Source organism: Ambystoma mexicanum, chromosome 1q (assembly GCF_040938575.1).
Source record: "Ambystoma mexicanum isolate Mex_15411 chromosome 1q, UKY_AmexF1_1, whole genome shotgun sequence".
NCBI lineage: Eukaryota > Metazoa > Chordata > Amphibia > Caudata > Ambystomatidae > Ambystoma > Ambystoma mexicanum.
Genome location: NC_090922.1, coordinates 659161145 through 659178619, shown reverse-complemented (window position 1 = coordinate 659178619; position 17475 = coordinate 659161145). Strand labels below are relative to the sequence as shown.

At 45.7% G+C, this 17475-nt stretch overlaps 1 protein-coding gene across 6 annotated transcripts in view; it reads left to right on the top strand.

The window, feature by feature from the left end:
- Positions 1–17475, top strand: part of PRRC2C (proline rich coiled-coil 2C) — a 1565218-nt gene that overhangs the window by 1393895 nt on the left and 153848 nt on the right. For 4 of the 6 annotated variants that reach the window (XM_069641251.1, XM_069641250.1, XM_069641249.1 and 1 more), the window contains exon 31: positions 237–443. The exons of the other annotated variants lie outside the window; for them this stretch is intronic. In XM_069641251.1, coding sequence (XP_069497352.1) covers positions 237–443 — 207 coding nt within the window. The remainder of the gene's footprint in view (positions 1–236; positions 444–17475) is intronic. 6 annotated transcript variants of the gene reach the window in all.

Sequence of the window (17475 nt, the reverse complement as noted above, 5' to 3'; positions counted from 1 at the left end):
AAGGGCTAGTTAGTCAGCTAAACAAAGTTTCCCCACTGATGTGATCACATGATATCAAATTATCTCTAGGTTGGATGTGAAGGTATGGCCGAAGTAGTCTTGTTTGCGGTAGTGGCACTGAGGGTGTTTTGCAAGGAATGCCCAGGTTGTGCTGCAGGAAAAGCATAGTAATAAGCACAGTCACTTTTTGTGCAAAGCAATGCCTATATGTACAAGTTGTTTATTTTCATGCTCAGATGACTGTACCGTTACAAGGATCGCAGCTATCCCTTGCCAACTTTGGATCAACACCTGGACAGCCTCTCATCGCCTTGCCACAGTCCCTTCAGCCTTCACCCCAGACTCAGCACCAAAATCTGACACGTTCCTTCCAAACTAGCCAGACCTATCGAGGCATGATTCCCACCAGCTCCCAACACAACATGCTCCCTCCAGCCAGCAAGGTAATATATGGGGTTAATGTGTAATTGTATATTTTATGTTACAAGAGGATGTGTGCTCTTACTGCTGTGTCCCCAAGTTTAACTCCTGTGTATCTTTCTGCTAACATGACATATTGCGGGGGTGTAGCCAATCCAGGATCACTCTTGTTCTTCAGAGGAGGCTCAAATTAAATCGCCTAATGACCTTTCTTTAACCTGTCCATCACTGTTGTATAGTGTCAGCAATTGCACTCAATTGAAAGGTGTAAACTGGAGAGAGAAAAATCACTCTTGCACGTGTCAGAATTTTATGGTGGATGAAAAAGTTGAGCAGAAAGTGGGATGTGCCTAAAATTACTTTAGTAAAGGTACATATTTGGGTAAGAGAAAGGTGTGCACTCAAGGGCTATGTTGCATAGCTCTCATTTGACCCACTTTAGGATGGCTATTAGGAAAGATAACCTTCCCTCTATGTTCTGTTGACCACAAACTTGGTGCTTTTGTTTCTGAACCTAGCCTGACTCTTTACAGGAAGGTGAAGCCTTCAGCTTCACTCTGCTGTCCTTATGCTCATTTGTGTATGGGGAAACTGAACAGTGGTTCAGTACTGGGAAACTATTGCCCTTTTGACTTGAACACTTTAACTTTTTAACATTGCACACAGTTTCTTACAATGTAGTGCAATCGGGATATTTTTGTATTATCGTAGTCTTTTACACTTTGGATTTTTTGTTACTTTTATATGAATGGCTTGTGGCAGTGGTTTACTTTTAACTACCGTGGGGTGCATTTACCACGGGCTGCAGTCGCAACTGCAGTAAAGAACCCAAGGGTGCCATTTTTTTGTCAAAATGGGCCCAGTCTTTTTTTTCGCCATTTCTTTGTGGAAAGGTCCTTCTTGAGATTTACTCTGTATGCCACACCAGGTTTGGTGCCTTTGTTCATTTGATCTTTGGCGGGATTCACGAGTGAAACCCGCCTCTGGCTCCAGGGTGTCTGGCGAGGGCAAGAAGCGAGGGAGGGTCCCAAAACTCCCTGTGCTTAGTCTCCTAGGAGTCAGGAATGCACTCTTAGGTGATTGGCCGGCTGGCTGTCCGGCAAGGACAGCCACCCTGCTGGGTGACTGACAGCTAGGCTGGAATGAATGGGAGAAACCTGCATGAAAGGCGAGGCTCTTTGGCTTGGAAGGCAGAGTCGACCACTGGACGAAGGAATCCGAAGATGAACTTGAAGAAGACGCCTTCTGCAACTCCTGGACCGTTGGTTTGCCAGGTGAAGCCCTGCTGCTGTGCTGAAACTCCAAATTTGTATCGACAGAGAAGCCCCTGCAAGGACAACTTCTCCCCTTGAGTTGGTGGGACCAATCGACTTCAAAGTAAGCCACCTGGACATCCTCTCGGAGTTGGTTGAAATTCCACTGCAGTTGTTGCTTTAACTGAATAGCCAGGGAGAGGAGCACCAGATTTTGTGCATTGTTTTTAAGCTGGCCAAGAGCTCCAGAAAGATCTTTCAACTCCCAGGAAGCAAGATTGACCGAGCCTGAGCCACCTCAACAGAGTGCTGGACCCCAGATGCAAGCAAAGCCCATCTCGACAGACAGGAACCGCAGTGTTGCTATTTGCAGTAGACGCGAGGAGCTGAAACACCGAAGTGCTACTTGTTTAAAGATAAAGATTGCCGGTTGCGGTCGGTGACCGTCCCATTGCAGTGCAGGAGTCCCCAGATGTCGTTCATCTTGTCCCTACGACTGAGGCACATGAACACCAGAATCTGCAGAGCTGCACAGGAACTGAAGTCATCTGCTGCCCTTTTTCTTCAACCTAAAGGTACTGTACAGTCTAAGAGAACTTGCCTTTTGTTGTGAAACTGCACTTGATCTCGGTTGGTGAGACCTGTTGTAGTTGCTCTGTAGAGCTGCTGATAGGTTCTATACCTCACAAGTTTAAACAGATTGTGGCCCTGCTTTGAATTCTTCTTTTCTACAAAGACTTCTAAAACATTGTGCAAGACTTTTACTTAACTGCAAGAAGTGCTTCAGCTCACCTAGACTTTTGTTCAATTGACTTTGGCCTAGCCTGGCTCCCTGAATGACTCTTCTGCCCTGTGACATTGTGTGTTATCCTCCTTCCAGGAAGGGGTTAACTAACTTTGCATTGGGAGTTACCAAAAGTACTTACCTGCTTCAGAATATTTGTTTGATCCCTTGTTCTGTTCTAGTAACCTTTTGTTCTAATAACCTTTTTCTTTGCCAAACTCTTAAGTCTTATTATAAAGTTGGCGAGTGCCCTAAAATGGCCAGGCCATGAGATGCTTGCTTGTTCTTTGGCCATATTGTAGTTTAGCCTTCTTTCTGTCTTGCCAGGTCATGAAATCCCATATTAGATCATGCACTTGCTGCTGCTCTTGAGGCTAGTGATGCCTTGCGTGTCTGTGGCCCAGGAAGTGGGTGGGACTGTCTGGTCCAACTCCACATCCATGGTGTCACAGTCTGGGTATTGTGCATGAGTATAACCCACAGTGGTGGTGGGTAAGAATTAGTGCAGTCCAACTAGTGTGGGACTACACAAGACTTAACTCTTGGTATTAGGTGACCCACTAATTAATGTAGTGCTGTACTACACAAGTTGGTAGTGTGACTGAGCAGCCATATCTTAAGGGGGTAATGTGAGCTGTAGAGCTGTGCAATGAAACCAGTAAATACAAATATCCAATTAAACCATTACACGCTAAAAGTTATATAGTAAATATTTATTTATACACAGATATTTAAAGCATTCTTTAAAAAGCAGTAATTAGCTGTAACAATAATCCCAAGTTAGGATTCAATTCAAAAAGTGATCAATAAAGCAGATGAGTAATTTATTCATGTGTTACCCATGTTCCAGCACCCGGGGGTGATGTCATTTGAGTTCAGTATAGCATTTATATAGTATCACCTTTACAATATTGAGTTTTTCAGAGAAGGAAAGGTTAGGGTTAGATCAGAACAGACTGATTAGGTTATAAGAACAGTTAGATTCTCCCAAAGAGATGCAGTCTATTATCCCAGCATGAAATTGTTCAACATTAAAACCTTTAAGGGAACATGCATTGCCAACACCATTGGGTTCAGAAGGAGGTCTTTTGGGGGCCAGAACAGACAAATTAAAAGTTCAGATGCTCTTCTTTGTAGAATTATGTTCTTAAATATTCAGTGTCCATAAGAGACCTGTAAGTCCAATGCAGGTAAATTGAGGTCAACTTAGTGTAGGGTTAAATCGCACTCCCAAAGATGGGAAGCACCCCAAATGGCAAAAGGATAAAATACCCCAAGCCCCACAGTACCTTGAAAATGAAGAAAGTGTTCCCGCTGGTTGCCTTCACAATGTGATGCAGTATGTTTTATTTTATTTTTAATTTATTTTTTTCTGATGATGTTGGTCAGGTTTATTAAAACAAAGGTTTGGTCAAACAGTCAGGATGGACAAACACCTAAGATTCTAGGAGTAGTATCTAAAAATAAGGCACAACTTTGGAAAAAGTGCAAAGGAAATGGTAGCAAAGTGGGCTGGTAGGTGTTGTCCTCGCAGTGGATGATGGTTATGAGATCTGAACACAAACAAATGATATTCTCAACAAGTGTCTGGCTGGGGCACCCTAATCTAATCCAAAAATTGAGTCCTGCAGTGTACAACATAAAGTTCAAACCTAAACTTGTCAACTCTCTGAGCCTTGTGGCTAAGACTAATCCAGAATTCCTCAGCCAAAACACATTTCCAGAAAACCTGTCTCATTTAAATCCTTTTCTGATCTGTAACAAATAATCACAATATATTCCTCTCCTACTAAATCTCAGGTTTTCAACCAGTAGGCACGTTTCTCCTTGCTTCTGGTTTCTGGCATACTTTTTTTTTTTAAACTTTCTTTATTGACATTTTACATAACCACAAACATCATCATCCCCCTCCCTCCCCCCAGTACATTCATGAAGGTGTGAAGTCATCTCAAAACAGGACCAATCAGAAAGGCGGGAAACAGAAAAGACGATCCAGTGTTAGTAGGTACCTTATAGCAAACAGCATGATTCCAACACAATAGCAAAGTTTGAATGTAGTACCCTCTGGGAACACTACAAACAGCTATGACTGCAGGTATAGGTGTTGGGGAGAATTCTCAAAAATTTGCTAATTCCCTCCACCTTAGACGCCCAGCGACTTTGCTGGATTTTGAGAACTTGATTTTTTTAACCTGGTGAGAGTGAGACTTTTTCCCACTCTCTAATGTATTTTAATGTGATTTAATACACTGTGTTTCTTCTGGTTATGGAGTCTGACAAACTCCATAGGCATCATCTTTTACATTGTGTCAAGCTACAGCAGCAACGTCCGTCCTTTCGATCCTCAGGAGGCAAGTCTCCCCGTTCTGCCAAGGGTTACTGCAGGAGTTCCTCTTCGTACCGCCAACCCTCCCACTCCTCGGCCCAAGAGACCAACGGGGGCCTTTCGGAGGACGATGGTAGGAGGCCGGATGGCGAACTTAGTCCAAGTGTGAAAGACAATCTCCAACGATTGTTGGGTGCTGGACGCTCTCGCACACGGACACACCCTGGAATTTCAACAGAAATGTCCCCAAATACCACCATTGGCCTGTCGGGAAAAGCACACCCCTCGGCAGCTGCTGGAGGTTCGGACCAAGCTACGGAAAGGGGCGATAAGAGCTCGTCCCAAAGCGGTTCCAGGGCTCCGGAGTGTACTCAAGGTACTTCCTCGTGAGAAAGAAGACCAGGGGCTGGAGGCCTATTCTCGACCTCCGACGGCTGAACAAATACATCAAGTCCCAAAAGTTTTGAATGGTCACTCTTCAGCACGTGCGCGGACAGCTTGAAGAGGGAGACTTCCTGTCGTCTTTGGACCTGGAGGATGTGCATTTCCACATCCCAATCCACAAGGGACACCACAAGTTTCTGCGCTTCATCGTTCAGGGGAAGCACTAACAATTCAAGGTCCTTCCCTTTGGATTGAAGTCGGCACCAAGAGTCTTCAAGTGCCGGGCACCACATCTGTGTTAGGCAAAGTTTGTATGCAGTAAGTACCCTCTGGGACCACTACACACAACTAGGACTACAGGTGTAAGCATAACCAACCTTTGGTATAAATCTGTACCACAGTTTTTGGTAGCGAGCTGAGCAGCCAGGCTTCTCTCAAGAGGGAATGTGAGCTTGTAAGGGTGTTACACAAAGGTCTACAATGATAGACACTTATACTCAAGGTTTATTGGTAAAAACACTTAGTAATTTATTACACAATCAGGTATAAAGCATTCACTAAATGAGGCAACCAATATGACACTAAAATTAAATTATACTACAATACTGATTAATAAGCAGTTGAGCTCCCTCGAAGTAGGAGCCAAATAACATTGAAGTAGGAGCAAAAAGGCATAGGTTAATAAAACAAATATTACAATTACTCTAAAAGAGTGCAAATAGTTTGAGTTCACCAAAGGAGTTGATTCAGTGGAATAGGTAGGCCAAAGTCAATGGCCTAGTGTCTTGCATAAGTAAAAACGGTTTCGGTATTTAAAAAGGAAAAGTCTTTGCCACGTTTCTTAGAAGTAATTCACGGAAGAAAGGTTTGTATGTCGGTTCACAAGCTGACTAGGCCTGCAAGTTGCCAAAGTTCCACGAACATTAGCGGTGAGAGGTAAGTTCTCTCGATCAAGTTTTCACAGTACCTTATATTGAAGAAAAAGATGCAGCTGAAGACTGTGTTCCTGGCAGTTCCTGCATATCTTGCTGTTCCCAAGCCTCAATCTTGGGGACAAGTTGGAGGACATCGGGCGACTCCTGCACGGGGACGGATCACAAAGCTGGCAAAATGGCAAATCTTCGATTTCCGGTTGCTGTTCTTCAATCACATAAACTGGTGTCCTTCTCCTTGGTTAATCCTAACCAGCTCCGAGAATGGTATCCAGGTGGTTTACGAGTTGATTGGTCCTACCAACTCAAAGGGAGAAGTCGTCCTTGAAGGGGCGTCTTTGTCGTGGTGAACTTGGCGATTCGGACCTGCATCAGGGCTCCACCGGGCAAACCAACGGTCCAGTAGTTGCACTAGCCGTCCTCTTCCAGGTCGTCTTCGGTTCTTTCGTTCCAGTGGTCGATTCTGCCTTCCAAGCCAAGAGACTCGCCTTTTATACAATTTTCTCCCTTTTATTCCAGCATAGCTGTCACTCACCCAGCAGGGTGGCTGTCCTCCAAGGGCAGCCAGCTGACCAATCACCTTTATGTGTATTCCTGTAACCAAGAGGATTAAGCACAGGGAGTTTCGGGAACCTCCCTCATTTCCTGCCCCTGCCAGAGGCGGCCTTCACTCGTGAATCCTGGCAAAGACAAAACGAACAAAGAGACCAAACCTGGTTTGGCGCATGCAGGGTAAATCTCAAGAAGGACCTTTCCAACAAGAAATGGCGAAAGAACAAGACCGGGGCCATTTTGACAAAATGGGCACCCATGGGTGCCTTACTGCAGCTGAGAACGCAGCCCACGGTAAAAACTCACAATGGTAGTAGAAAGTAAACCACTCCCACCAACCATTAATTGTAGAAAGGTAACCTATAAATGTTACATGAGAAACTAGACAAAGGGGATACTAAGTAACCCCTCCAGCACACCATGGTAAAATAGTGTGCGCTGGGTCTAGAAAGTTACAAAATGTAAGTAAAGTCAATTCCACTTCACTGCTCTTAGAAACAGTTGTTTTACCAAGAGAAGGTATTTAAACCTTTGGGAAATCTAAGAGACTTCTTTGTGCCACTGCAATTGAAGGTGTTGTGTGTCACAATGTAACAATGATGCCGATGGAGTTTTAGACTCCAAAATCAAAAGAAACCGAGTGCAAATCACAGAAAAAAGACGCCAGAGAGTGGGAAAAAGGTCTCACTCTCTCCAGGTTAGAAATTAAAAGTCCAGCAAAAGAGCTGGTGGCCTCTATGGTAGAAGGGAATGAGCACATTTCTGAGAATTCTCCCTACCAGAGGGGAAAAATATTGGCACTCGAATAGGGACAATGAAAAATAATCACAAGTTGTTAGGTTTTTCAAAATTCACTGGTCAACTGGTGTGGGACTCTAGAAGACTTATCTCTTGGTATTAGGCACCCAACTCTTAATATAGGCCTGTACTACACAAGTCGGTAGAGTGGCTGAGCAGCCAGCCTTACCAAGGGGGGGGAGGGTGGGCAGCACAGATCAAGCAGCCAAGGGAGGTCTTCCTTGTCTAGAGGTGGTACCACACCCCCAAAACAGTGACTACCTGCTTCACGTGCCCTCCCCGGTCTCTCCAATAGGAGGGTGGATTTCAAACTTCACCCAAGCATGGGAGAGCATCACCTCAGACAAATGGGTACAATTGTTGGGCCCCGAGTCCTCCCCTGTTTGCACTTGTGCCTCGTGTGTCATCTGCACCACTCCTTTTGCACTGCCTATTGTCACCATCCTTATTGCACTGTTAGGTACTTCATCTGCGCAGTGCCTAAGGCCTAATTAACACACACAAAAAATTAAAAGCAGGAAAATGATGGTGGGTATTAATAGTTTGACAGCCATCCCAATCCAGGAATGTACCCACGAAAACATGTAGTCGAACCAGGTTTTGGGCTGTACTCCTTCTTTTATATGCTCGCCAAGTTTGTGCACGGGCTGCTATTACGTGCAACAAAGTTCCATTGTCTGCATCTGCAGAAGGTACGAACGTGCAGCAAGCGCACCTGATTTTTCGGCAAACCATCCCCCCCCCCGTCCATGTCTGTTAACAGGTCTAGGACGTACCTGTTCTGCATTGTCATCAGCCACAGGGCCCTTAGCTCCACCTTCATCACGTTAAATCCTTCTTCTGTGTCATTGGCCAGTTGGATCAGCTCCCAGCAGGTGATCTGGAGCCATTTTGCCTTGGATGCTTGGGACGAGGGAGGCAAAGAACATCTCAGCGGAGTTAAACAGCCGGAATCGGTCTGGGATTTGAGCCAAGAGTTCTGAGGATGCCCTGGAGATGTAGTTTGACAACCTTCTTTTTCTTGAAACTGTGCTTTACCGATTTTCCTCGGATAGGGCATATACAGGGGCATCTTTAGTTGGTTGCAGGGGTTCTGAATCCATGACGGCCGACAGCCCTTTCTCCCCTTGAATATGGCTTTCAGGTATCACCATCAGGGCAGAATGCAGGATTTCCAGAGAGCACGTGCCCCTCCATGACTGTGGGAGGTGCAGGTACGCCTGTTTGCCGCAAACCCAGTAAGTGTACATTAATGCAGCAGTACCTTTTTTCATGCCTGCAATGACGAGTGTTTTGTTACAGTTCTTGTTTGTACCCATATTTACCTTTCCCTCTCCATGGAAGCACAGTTGATATGATATTTCTTTCTGTGGTTTGGATGGCTTTTCAAGGGCTGTGACTCACGTGACTTTTGTGATGTGTTGGGTCCATATCGAGGCGCATGTTCTTTGGATCCATTGCAATTTTTCGTCTGCCAACCCTCGTAGTGCCTCTGCTTTGCATGTTATCTGCTCGTCTTGGCACTTGTCCAAATATAATGTTCCTTTTATAACTAGAAAAGGTTCTTTCAGGCATATAGATATATATATATTTTTTTCCCCCTCGACAGATCTCATCAGTTGTCTAATTTTCCTTTTATGTTTGGGTCACCCCTTCCGACCTGTCTGTCTCTGCATCTTGTGCTACACTGTCATATGCTTTTCATACGTTGGACAAATGTATCCAATATCTCAGCCCTTTCACTTTTACAGTTGTGGGTGTGCAGTACACCACTTCATGTGGTCCGTGGAATCTGGGGGCATTCCACCGATGTACGAAACTCCTTACGTGCACCATCTCCTCTGGCATGAGCTGACTTGTAGGGCTATCACTGGCTGGCTTTACTGTATCCTTTGCTGCTTCTTGTGTGAATGGGGGTGCAAGCTGTCTTGCAATCATACACGCTGCTTTTGTGAGTTTTTTCAGATACTCCTGAAACTCTTCCCCTAGTACTGTTGCACTCCTGTGTGCATCAGATTGTCTTCGTAGTGGGGAGTGTGCTGTGTGCATGAGTCTACCTGTCACTATCTCGTGCGGGGACAAATGGTGGTACTTGCTGGGTTGGTTTCTTAACTCAAACAGTTTATTTTCTCAACAACGCCATTTGATTGCGGGTGATAAATCGTGCATAATTTGTGAGTTATTCCTAACATTGCTGTCACTTCTTTGAACAGATCGTTGACGAAATGAGTTCCGTTGTCGGAGCGTATTACATCACACATTTCCCCAGAAAAACTAACCGCACTAGGAACTTGGCTGCACATTTTGCGTCTGGGTGGACGCAGGGTCCTGTTTCTACCCACCTTGAAAAGGGACATACTACCACTTTCATGTATTGTGATCCATTGCATCTTTCGCCCATATCAGCGTAATCTATGTGTAGCTCTCTGAATGGTCTAATTGTTTTAGGCAGTGTTCTTAGTGTCATCCCTGAATTGTATACTTGGCATGTTGTACATTCTGTCGCCAATTTGGATATTTTTTTCCTGAATTTCTCCTGCTATATGTTGGTTGGCACTGTTGACTGGGAAATGAAGCTGTTGGAAAGCTATTTCTAGTAGTTTCTGGGTCATAACTACTTTACCTGTGTTGTTTTTCCGACAGAGGATGACTGGCTAAACCCTTGTTTTTCCCATTACTTTTTCCTCGGCTGGCGCTTCATGCTGTAACTTTAATATATGAGAGACTGGCATGGAGTTATCCCTCCCTCTGCTCTTCCTCTACATACTTTTGTAAGATGTACTCACTCGTTGTTTCCTTAGTTAGATAGGACGCTTCTTTGGCGGCAGCGTCTGCTGCCGCGTTACCTAATGAGATGACGTCATCCTTGTTTGGATGGGCCTGGCATTTTACTAATGCCACAACCGTTGGCTCTTTTAGTGATACTATTAGTTCTGCTAATAATTCGGCGTGTTGCACTGGGGATTCATCTGCTCTCCTTCCCCAGCTTGCCAATCCCCCATGTACTGTTGTGGTCATGTATGCAGAATCAGTGTATATTGTTACTGCACATCCCCTTGCTGTATGTAATGCTTCAATTAATGCCACTAATTTGGCTGCCTGTGCTGAAAAATGGGCGGGCAATCTTTTTTGGATGATTATTTCATATTCACCTTCTTATAATTGTACCACTGCCACCCCCACATGTTTTTCTCCTGTCTCAGAATTAATTGATGCTGACCCATCTATGAAATATACCTCTCCTTCAGTCAATGCATCCTCACTAGCCGTGGGTGTATCATCTTCCCCTCTGTATGTGGCACAATCATGTGTTTACATGTCTTCTACTGTGCATGCTTCTCTGAGGAATTTGGCTGGGTTCATTGTGTTTCCCCTCACTATGTGTATGTTTGCACTTGATAGTATTATCTCGTATGCTGTGGCTATCTCTGTGTTGTCCATATACTGTTGTCCCTTTCTAGTATTGCGAACAGTGAATGTTCCACGTACAATGTCACAGAGCATCCCATCACAATTGTTGCACTCTATTCAATGGCGAACACTGCGGCTGCAAGAGCTTGTTCGCAAGCGGTGTCCCTGTATCACTGTGTCTAGTGTACCACTGTAGTACGCAAGAGGCTTGTGACCCAATGATGTTTTTTGTGTCAGTACTGCTGTCATGAGTGTTCTATCACAAAAAATAAAATTTGCGGTCATTCTGGGTTTGCTAGGACGGGTGCCGTTGATATCGGTTCTTTCAGTGTACTGAAAGCAGTGTGCATTTTTGGTGTCCATTAATTGCAAAGACCTCTCGCTGTGCTTCTTTGAGGCCCTGTAGGAATGGCTTTGTATACCCTGCATACTCCGATATCCGGGCACGGCAGTAGTTGCACATGCCCAGATATGTCTGCCTTTCCTTCACTGTTCTTGGCTCCTTCACAGCTCGCACTGCAGCTGCCCTATCAGGTATTATTCTTTTTCCATCTTTTGATATTAGCTGACCCAAATACAACACTTCTGTCAAGCAGTATTGTAATTTCTCTGTCCACTTTGTAGCCTTTGTGTGCCAACAATAGTCCTGTCTGCACTCCTCCTCATTCTCTCCACAAATCAAGAGGTCATCTACTTATTGAATGATTGTGCTCTTTGTGTCACTGTTTCCAAGATCTTCATGTAAGATCCTGTTGAATATACTTGGGCTCTCACAGTATCCCTGGGGCAATCTGTAATACTTGTATCTTTTCCCCGCCAGAGTGAATGCTGTCAAATACTGTGACTCAGCATCTAGTGGCACTGAGAAGAATATGTTCTTCAGATCTAACACTGTGAAACTTGATGCTTCCTTGGGTATGCTGCACAAAATTGATGCTGGGTTCGGACGAATGGGATTTCTTTTTGTATGACATCATTGAGGGGGCGTAGATGCTGTATAATCTTAGATGCTCCTCCTTTGCTTTTTTAATGGGGCAAATCGAAGTATTACAAGGTGAATTTGAAGGCACTATAATCCCTTGCTATAGTAGGGCATATATTGTTTTTTATCCCTTCTTCTGCTTCCCGTGGCAGGGGGTACTGTTTTACCCTGGGCAACAATGCCCCTGGTTTGAGTTTTATTTTCACTGGTGTCACTTCACGCAACAATCCCACGTCATGTGGGCCTGTTGGCCATAAATCCGTTGGCACCAGTTGCATGTCATCATTAAAAAAAATGTAGACTGTGCACTCACCACTGCCAAAAGCGGTAGTTGCACCTGCCTGTTCTAAACCCTTAGGTCACAGGGAATTGGTATCTCCATTACTATTTCTCCGTCACTGTCTGAGTCAGAGAGGAGCTCCTCATCTAACAAATTTTGCTGGGCTTTATTAGCATTGATACTTAACACTGTTCGCCATTCACATCCATGCATGTCTAGTCCAATCACTGCTATTCTTTGTGAGGAGACCTGCATCCCATGTAAATCCATGGACATCACTGTTCATGCCATTATCTCGGGGCGTGTGACAGGACGGAACACAAATTCTGCTGGCACTACCCATTCTTGGCGCTTCAGTTCAGGCACAACCTGTGCTAGTGTCTTTAGCCCTTGAATGAACATGTCTGGGTCAACAGGTATTCCACGCACCTGCTGTGCCGTGGTTTGTGTGTGTATAACTAGCATTGCTCGCATTCGACAGATCCCAAGGGTAGAACACATTATCCCTCTTTCTGTAAAGGAAATGGTCATATTGAGCTTAGTAAGGAGGTCCCTCCCCATCAAATGTATGGGTGACTCGTAATACAATAGGGGTGCTCGCACTGTTTTTCCACCGACTGTTACATCCAATTCTTCTGTGTATGGAACCTCGACTACCGCCCCAGAGAACCCCCGCGACTCCATTTTAAGATTAAATAACGGAAACCTGCCTTCTCGTAGGCACAATTTTTCTGCTCCTGAATCTACCATGAAAATTAACCGTTTGTTTCCTATCTCCACCCCCACCAGTGGTTCCTCAGCTGCGTCGAGGGTCGTTGATAGTACTGGACACGCAAGTGCTCTGTGGGCAGTCCTATGCTGAATATTTTGTTTACCCCATTATCGAAAACACTGCCTGATACCACTGCCACTCCTCCGAAGGCCGCAGGGGCACCATTTGTCGTTGTAACAAAGGGGTTACCTCGAACAGGGGCCATATGTTCTCGTGACACTGGGTGGTGTTGTGCATTCTGTGGGGGCGCTCTGCGATCATCTGTGTATCTCTGATCAGGTTGCTCTTCTCTCCTACCACCACCCATTGGCAGCCCATGCAGGCTCCCTGGGTGGGGTTGGCCATGTTGCTGTTCATTTTGATAATTGTTCATGGGGCGGCTTCTACATTACCTTAAGAAATGCCCCTACCTCCCACAGTTCCAGCAATTCCCTTGTCCTCCTCCTAGAACCCTCACCTCCATACCCTCCGTACCCGTATCCACCACCTCTGGATCCTCTGTACCCACCTCTTCCTCCGCGGGCGCTCCTTGACTACCATTGTGGCCCTCCATATTGTTCCTCACCATTCCACTGCTCCTGTCCATTTCCTGCCCAGTTTGCTGCCATTCTGGCTTGTATTGCTATCGTACCTTCCTCTTGTTCTCTGTCTGTGGGGAGGGCGGCTTCTGCTGCTGTGACCTTCACTAGTGTTGTCTGAATTAATTTAGCCTTGTCTGCCAGTCTCTTCTGTACTATCTCTTTCCCTCTTTCTTTGATTCTTTTTCAATGATGTTCTATAATGCTCTGTGTTTCTGGCCAGCCTTTGGCTTCTATCCCACCTATTTTTCCGAGAGCCTTCTCAACTTCCTTCGGGAGGCCTCTTTTGATTATGAAGTAGAACAGGGAGGTTGACTGGTCCCAAGCCGTGCCCGTCTCCGCCCTCCACATCTCCTGCACCTGTAAAATGAAGGCCATTGCATCCTCCTCCTCCTCCTCACCCTCACCCATTGTACACTGCATTACAGACTGTAAATCTAGTGCGTCAGGAAAAGTGTTTTAGTGCATCCCCTACTCTCGTTCTGATGTGTTAAAGGATGCTCCATCATGGCGGTCACAGTCTAGAGTTGTTCCAGGAAAACCCGCTTTTGCCCAAACCCCGTTAGCTTGGTCACCTACTACGGACACTAGTAAACTTTTAACATCTCCTATTGCCAAGGGAACCCTGGCAGTGTTTTTCTCAAATGCGTATATCCACTTACTTGCCCCTCCCGAAAGTGGGGGCAACAATTTTAGTAAATTTTCCTCATCCATTTGGGCTCAGGGTATGTAATTGGGTCTTGCTCTCCCCACCCCCTGTGTATCAGCGGTAACTGCAACATTCTTCCGGCTACTTTCCCTGTACTTACCTTCGTTCCCATTTTCCCTAGGATTGCCATTCGCCCCATTTTATTCCTCAACCTTCCCTTCCACTCTTCTTCCATCACCCTCCCCAAAAGAGTTTGTTCTACCCCTGCTGGTGCCCCACCTGCTGCGATCCCCACTCTCCTTTGTTCTTGTTCTTCTATGTCGCACCAAAATTCTTCTTCTATCTGATGCCATGCCCCCTCCTTCTGCCTCCCCCTCGTTTGTTTCCTGACCTATCTCTTGTTTATTCTTGTTTATTATTCATGTTGGTGTGTCATTTATCCGGAACAGTATTTCCCCCTTTTTCCACCCTTCTTCCGTGGACCTGTCAAGTGACTGTGACATTTGTCTGTTCTACTCGAGGTGCCAGACCCCCCCTCCCCCCCCACCCCCTCTTGTTTGCATATGTCTCTCAATCGGGATAGTTCAGTTTGGGAAGTTGTTAATCGTGATTCTAGATCTTGTGTGAATTTCTCCCTCTATGGCTGGGGTGCTTACCTGTCCACCTGGTCTTGGGCACTCTTATGGGGGAGGTGCTGTGGGTTGGGCTGCGGCCGGGGCTGTAGGCTTTGACACATACACGGGGTCACTATACCCTTCAGCTGGTACTGGCATTTGCAGGAGAGGATATAGCCGTGCGACCTCTATTTGACCTTCCTTCTCGCCCCCTTCTTCCCACTATTACCTACTGCCAGGGGGAGATGAGTTATGTTCTTTGGTTGGTTCTTGTTGGGGAGAATTCTCTGTTTAGGCTGAATTTCCTAACCTAGTGAGTCCCCCAGCAGCTTTGCTGGATTTCTGGAGTTTGTTTTTTTTCTCCTGCCAAGAGTGAGACTCTTTCTCTCACTCTTGGACATGATTTATGGTGTTCCTTTGAATGTCAATGTGTTTCATGGGCTATGGGGTCTTTTACTCCATAGGGTCTCATATGTTTTTTTTCTAGGTGTGTTACACAGCACCCTCCGTGCAGTAACACCGGGGTGTCATAGTGACCCCCCACCATAGACACCATACCCTGGGACTGACTACTGTCTCCTAGGGCATGTAAAGTCACCATTGGCTTTACTAGTCCCAAATTACTAACAGAACCAGTACAAACCATCATATTGTGGACGTACTGGTAGGGGCAATTCGATTGCCCCTGGGTCTGTTATTCGAGGGTGCACTGTCCCGTTCCCCCCCCCCTCCTCGTCGAGTTTTGGCTGGTGGCAGTGGATACTACTTTTTATATTCAACCGCGAATATATCTCTATGGGATTTCCCATTGTTCGAGGCTAATACTTTTTAACATAGCCTCTAACATACCGCCGGTTTATTTAATTAATATTAATTCACCGGTTGGTATTTTCTGCCAGAACTCGGTTTTAAAATGGCGTTTGTGTTCGCCTCTGTAACTCCAAACCAAAGGTCGAGCCCTTTGTTCCACTTTTTGGCGGGCTTTTCCACAGAAGCCTCCAAAAGTGGTGCCACTCCGTCTGGGTACCACAGGGAGTGTGGGAGGGGGTTTAGGCACCCTGGATTGAGTTACCTTGGTAACTCAAGTCGCACTCTTGTGTGATTGGCCCAAGTGGTGAGCCGGCCGGTTCACCACTTAGCATGTTTGACAGCTAGGCTGAGTGAATGGGGGTGTGCTGCATAAAAGCAGAGCTTTTGGGACTGGAACTTCAGAAGACGCCACAGGACCTGAAAATCTGACAAGGGAGAAGCTGAGCCGACCTGCTACGACGACACCACTTCCCAACGACGGAGGAGATCTCCCGGCTGGTGAGTCTTCTTCCCCTGACTGGTGGGCACAACCAGTTTACCTTCTTTTCTCGCATCCCAGGACGTCTTGTGGTCGAATTGCCCGTGCCAAGCACCCCGGCAACCGGATAGCCACTTACCACTGGACCGCGAATAAAAGGACCGCTCCTTTTAATTGAGAACTCCACGGCTGGTTTCTTCCCTGGCAGTGCAACGGACTCCTGCTTTCCTCCCCGATGAGATCCTCTCTTCCTCCGGACGAAGCACCGACTCGCACCCGCTGCCAGGAACAACTTCCCCCCGCTGGAGTGTTCTCACCATTTTAAGGTACCGTGTCTGCCAGGCCTCCCTTTCTAAAGATTGCTACAAGGTAACAATCCCTTAACCTTCTGGACTGGGCTAGCCGCCTTGACCATCTAACTGGTCCCTTTCTTTTTGGTCCAACTGTTTCTGAACTTTTGGGCACTTCGAACTGTGTGACCTTGGACACATTTTGACCGGAGCCTCTTAAAGTGGGTCCGGCCTTGTTAACTTTGACTATACGGTTTTAACCTGCCTTCTTCTCCTACTGTGTTCTTCCGAAAGTGTTGGGATCTGTTTTTATCTTTGCTCTGCCTTTCTCTCCCTTTTAAACCGATTGATTAGAGTGCCATCTTCGTTAAGCGCTCACCGCTGTCTGAAAATAAGTGTTGCTTTACTTAAGACTTGTCTAACTAATCGTTGAAGGGAGGGTATATCTTTTAGTGACCGTGTTTTTGAACCGCTTGATATTAGTGCCAGTGTGTTTTACTAGATGTGTTTTTAAATAAATAATTATATCTCTTTTACACCAAGCTCTGGTCAGTGTTTGCTTGTTCTACTGTGTTCTTTTGACCTATTGAGAATACTCTGTATACTGCCTAACTTTTCGAGAGACGTCTGACTGCTCAGCCACAGCTACCAGGTAAATATGGGTGGTACAGACTGCTACCAATTGGGTTTACTGCCAACCACCTGTAGTCTTAAATCTTTTGCAGTGGTCCCAGAGGGAACAGCACAGGTTTCTGCCTAACAGTTCTTTTCCCTTTAATTGGAGATACTTCCTCAAAGAGCCTCCACAAATCTAATATCTCTCTTCTATTGTGGTACTGGTTGCCTTTTATATTTCATAAACAGACATGTGGCTACCATGTCTAGGACATTTATATCGAATGATCCTCCTTTGTGCCATATCTGAGGTAGGCCTTCCCCTTTTAACTCTGTGATCCATTGATCATGGTATTTTGTGATCCTTTCTGCATAACCTGGCAAGCTTTGGCAGATATGGGTTAACGGTGTTTCTGCACCCAATCTGTCGCCAACACTTTCTCCACCACCTTATGAGTATTGTGTTAAAACAAATGCAATTCACAATACTACAGGACTTTTTGCCTTTGTATTCCACTTCTGTGTCACAATATTCTGTTTTTTCCTC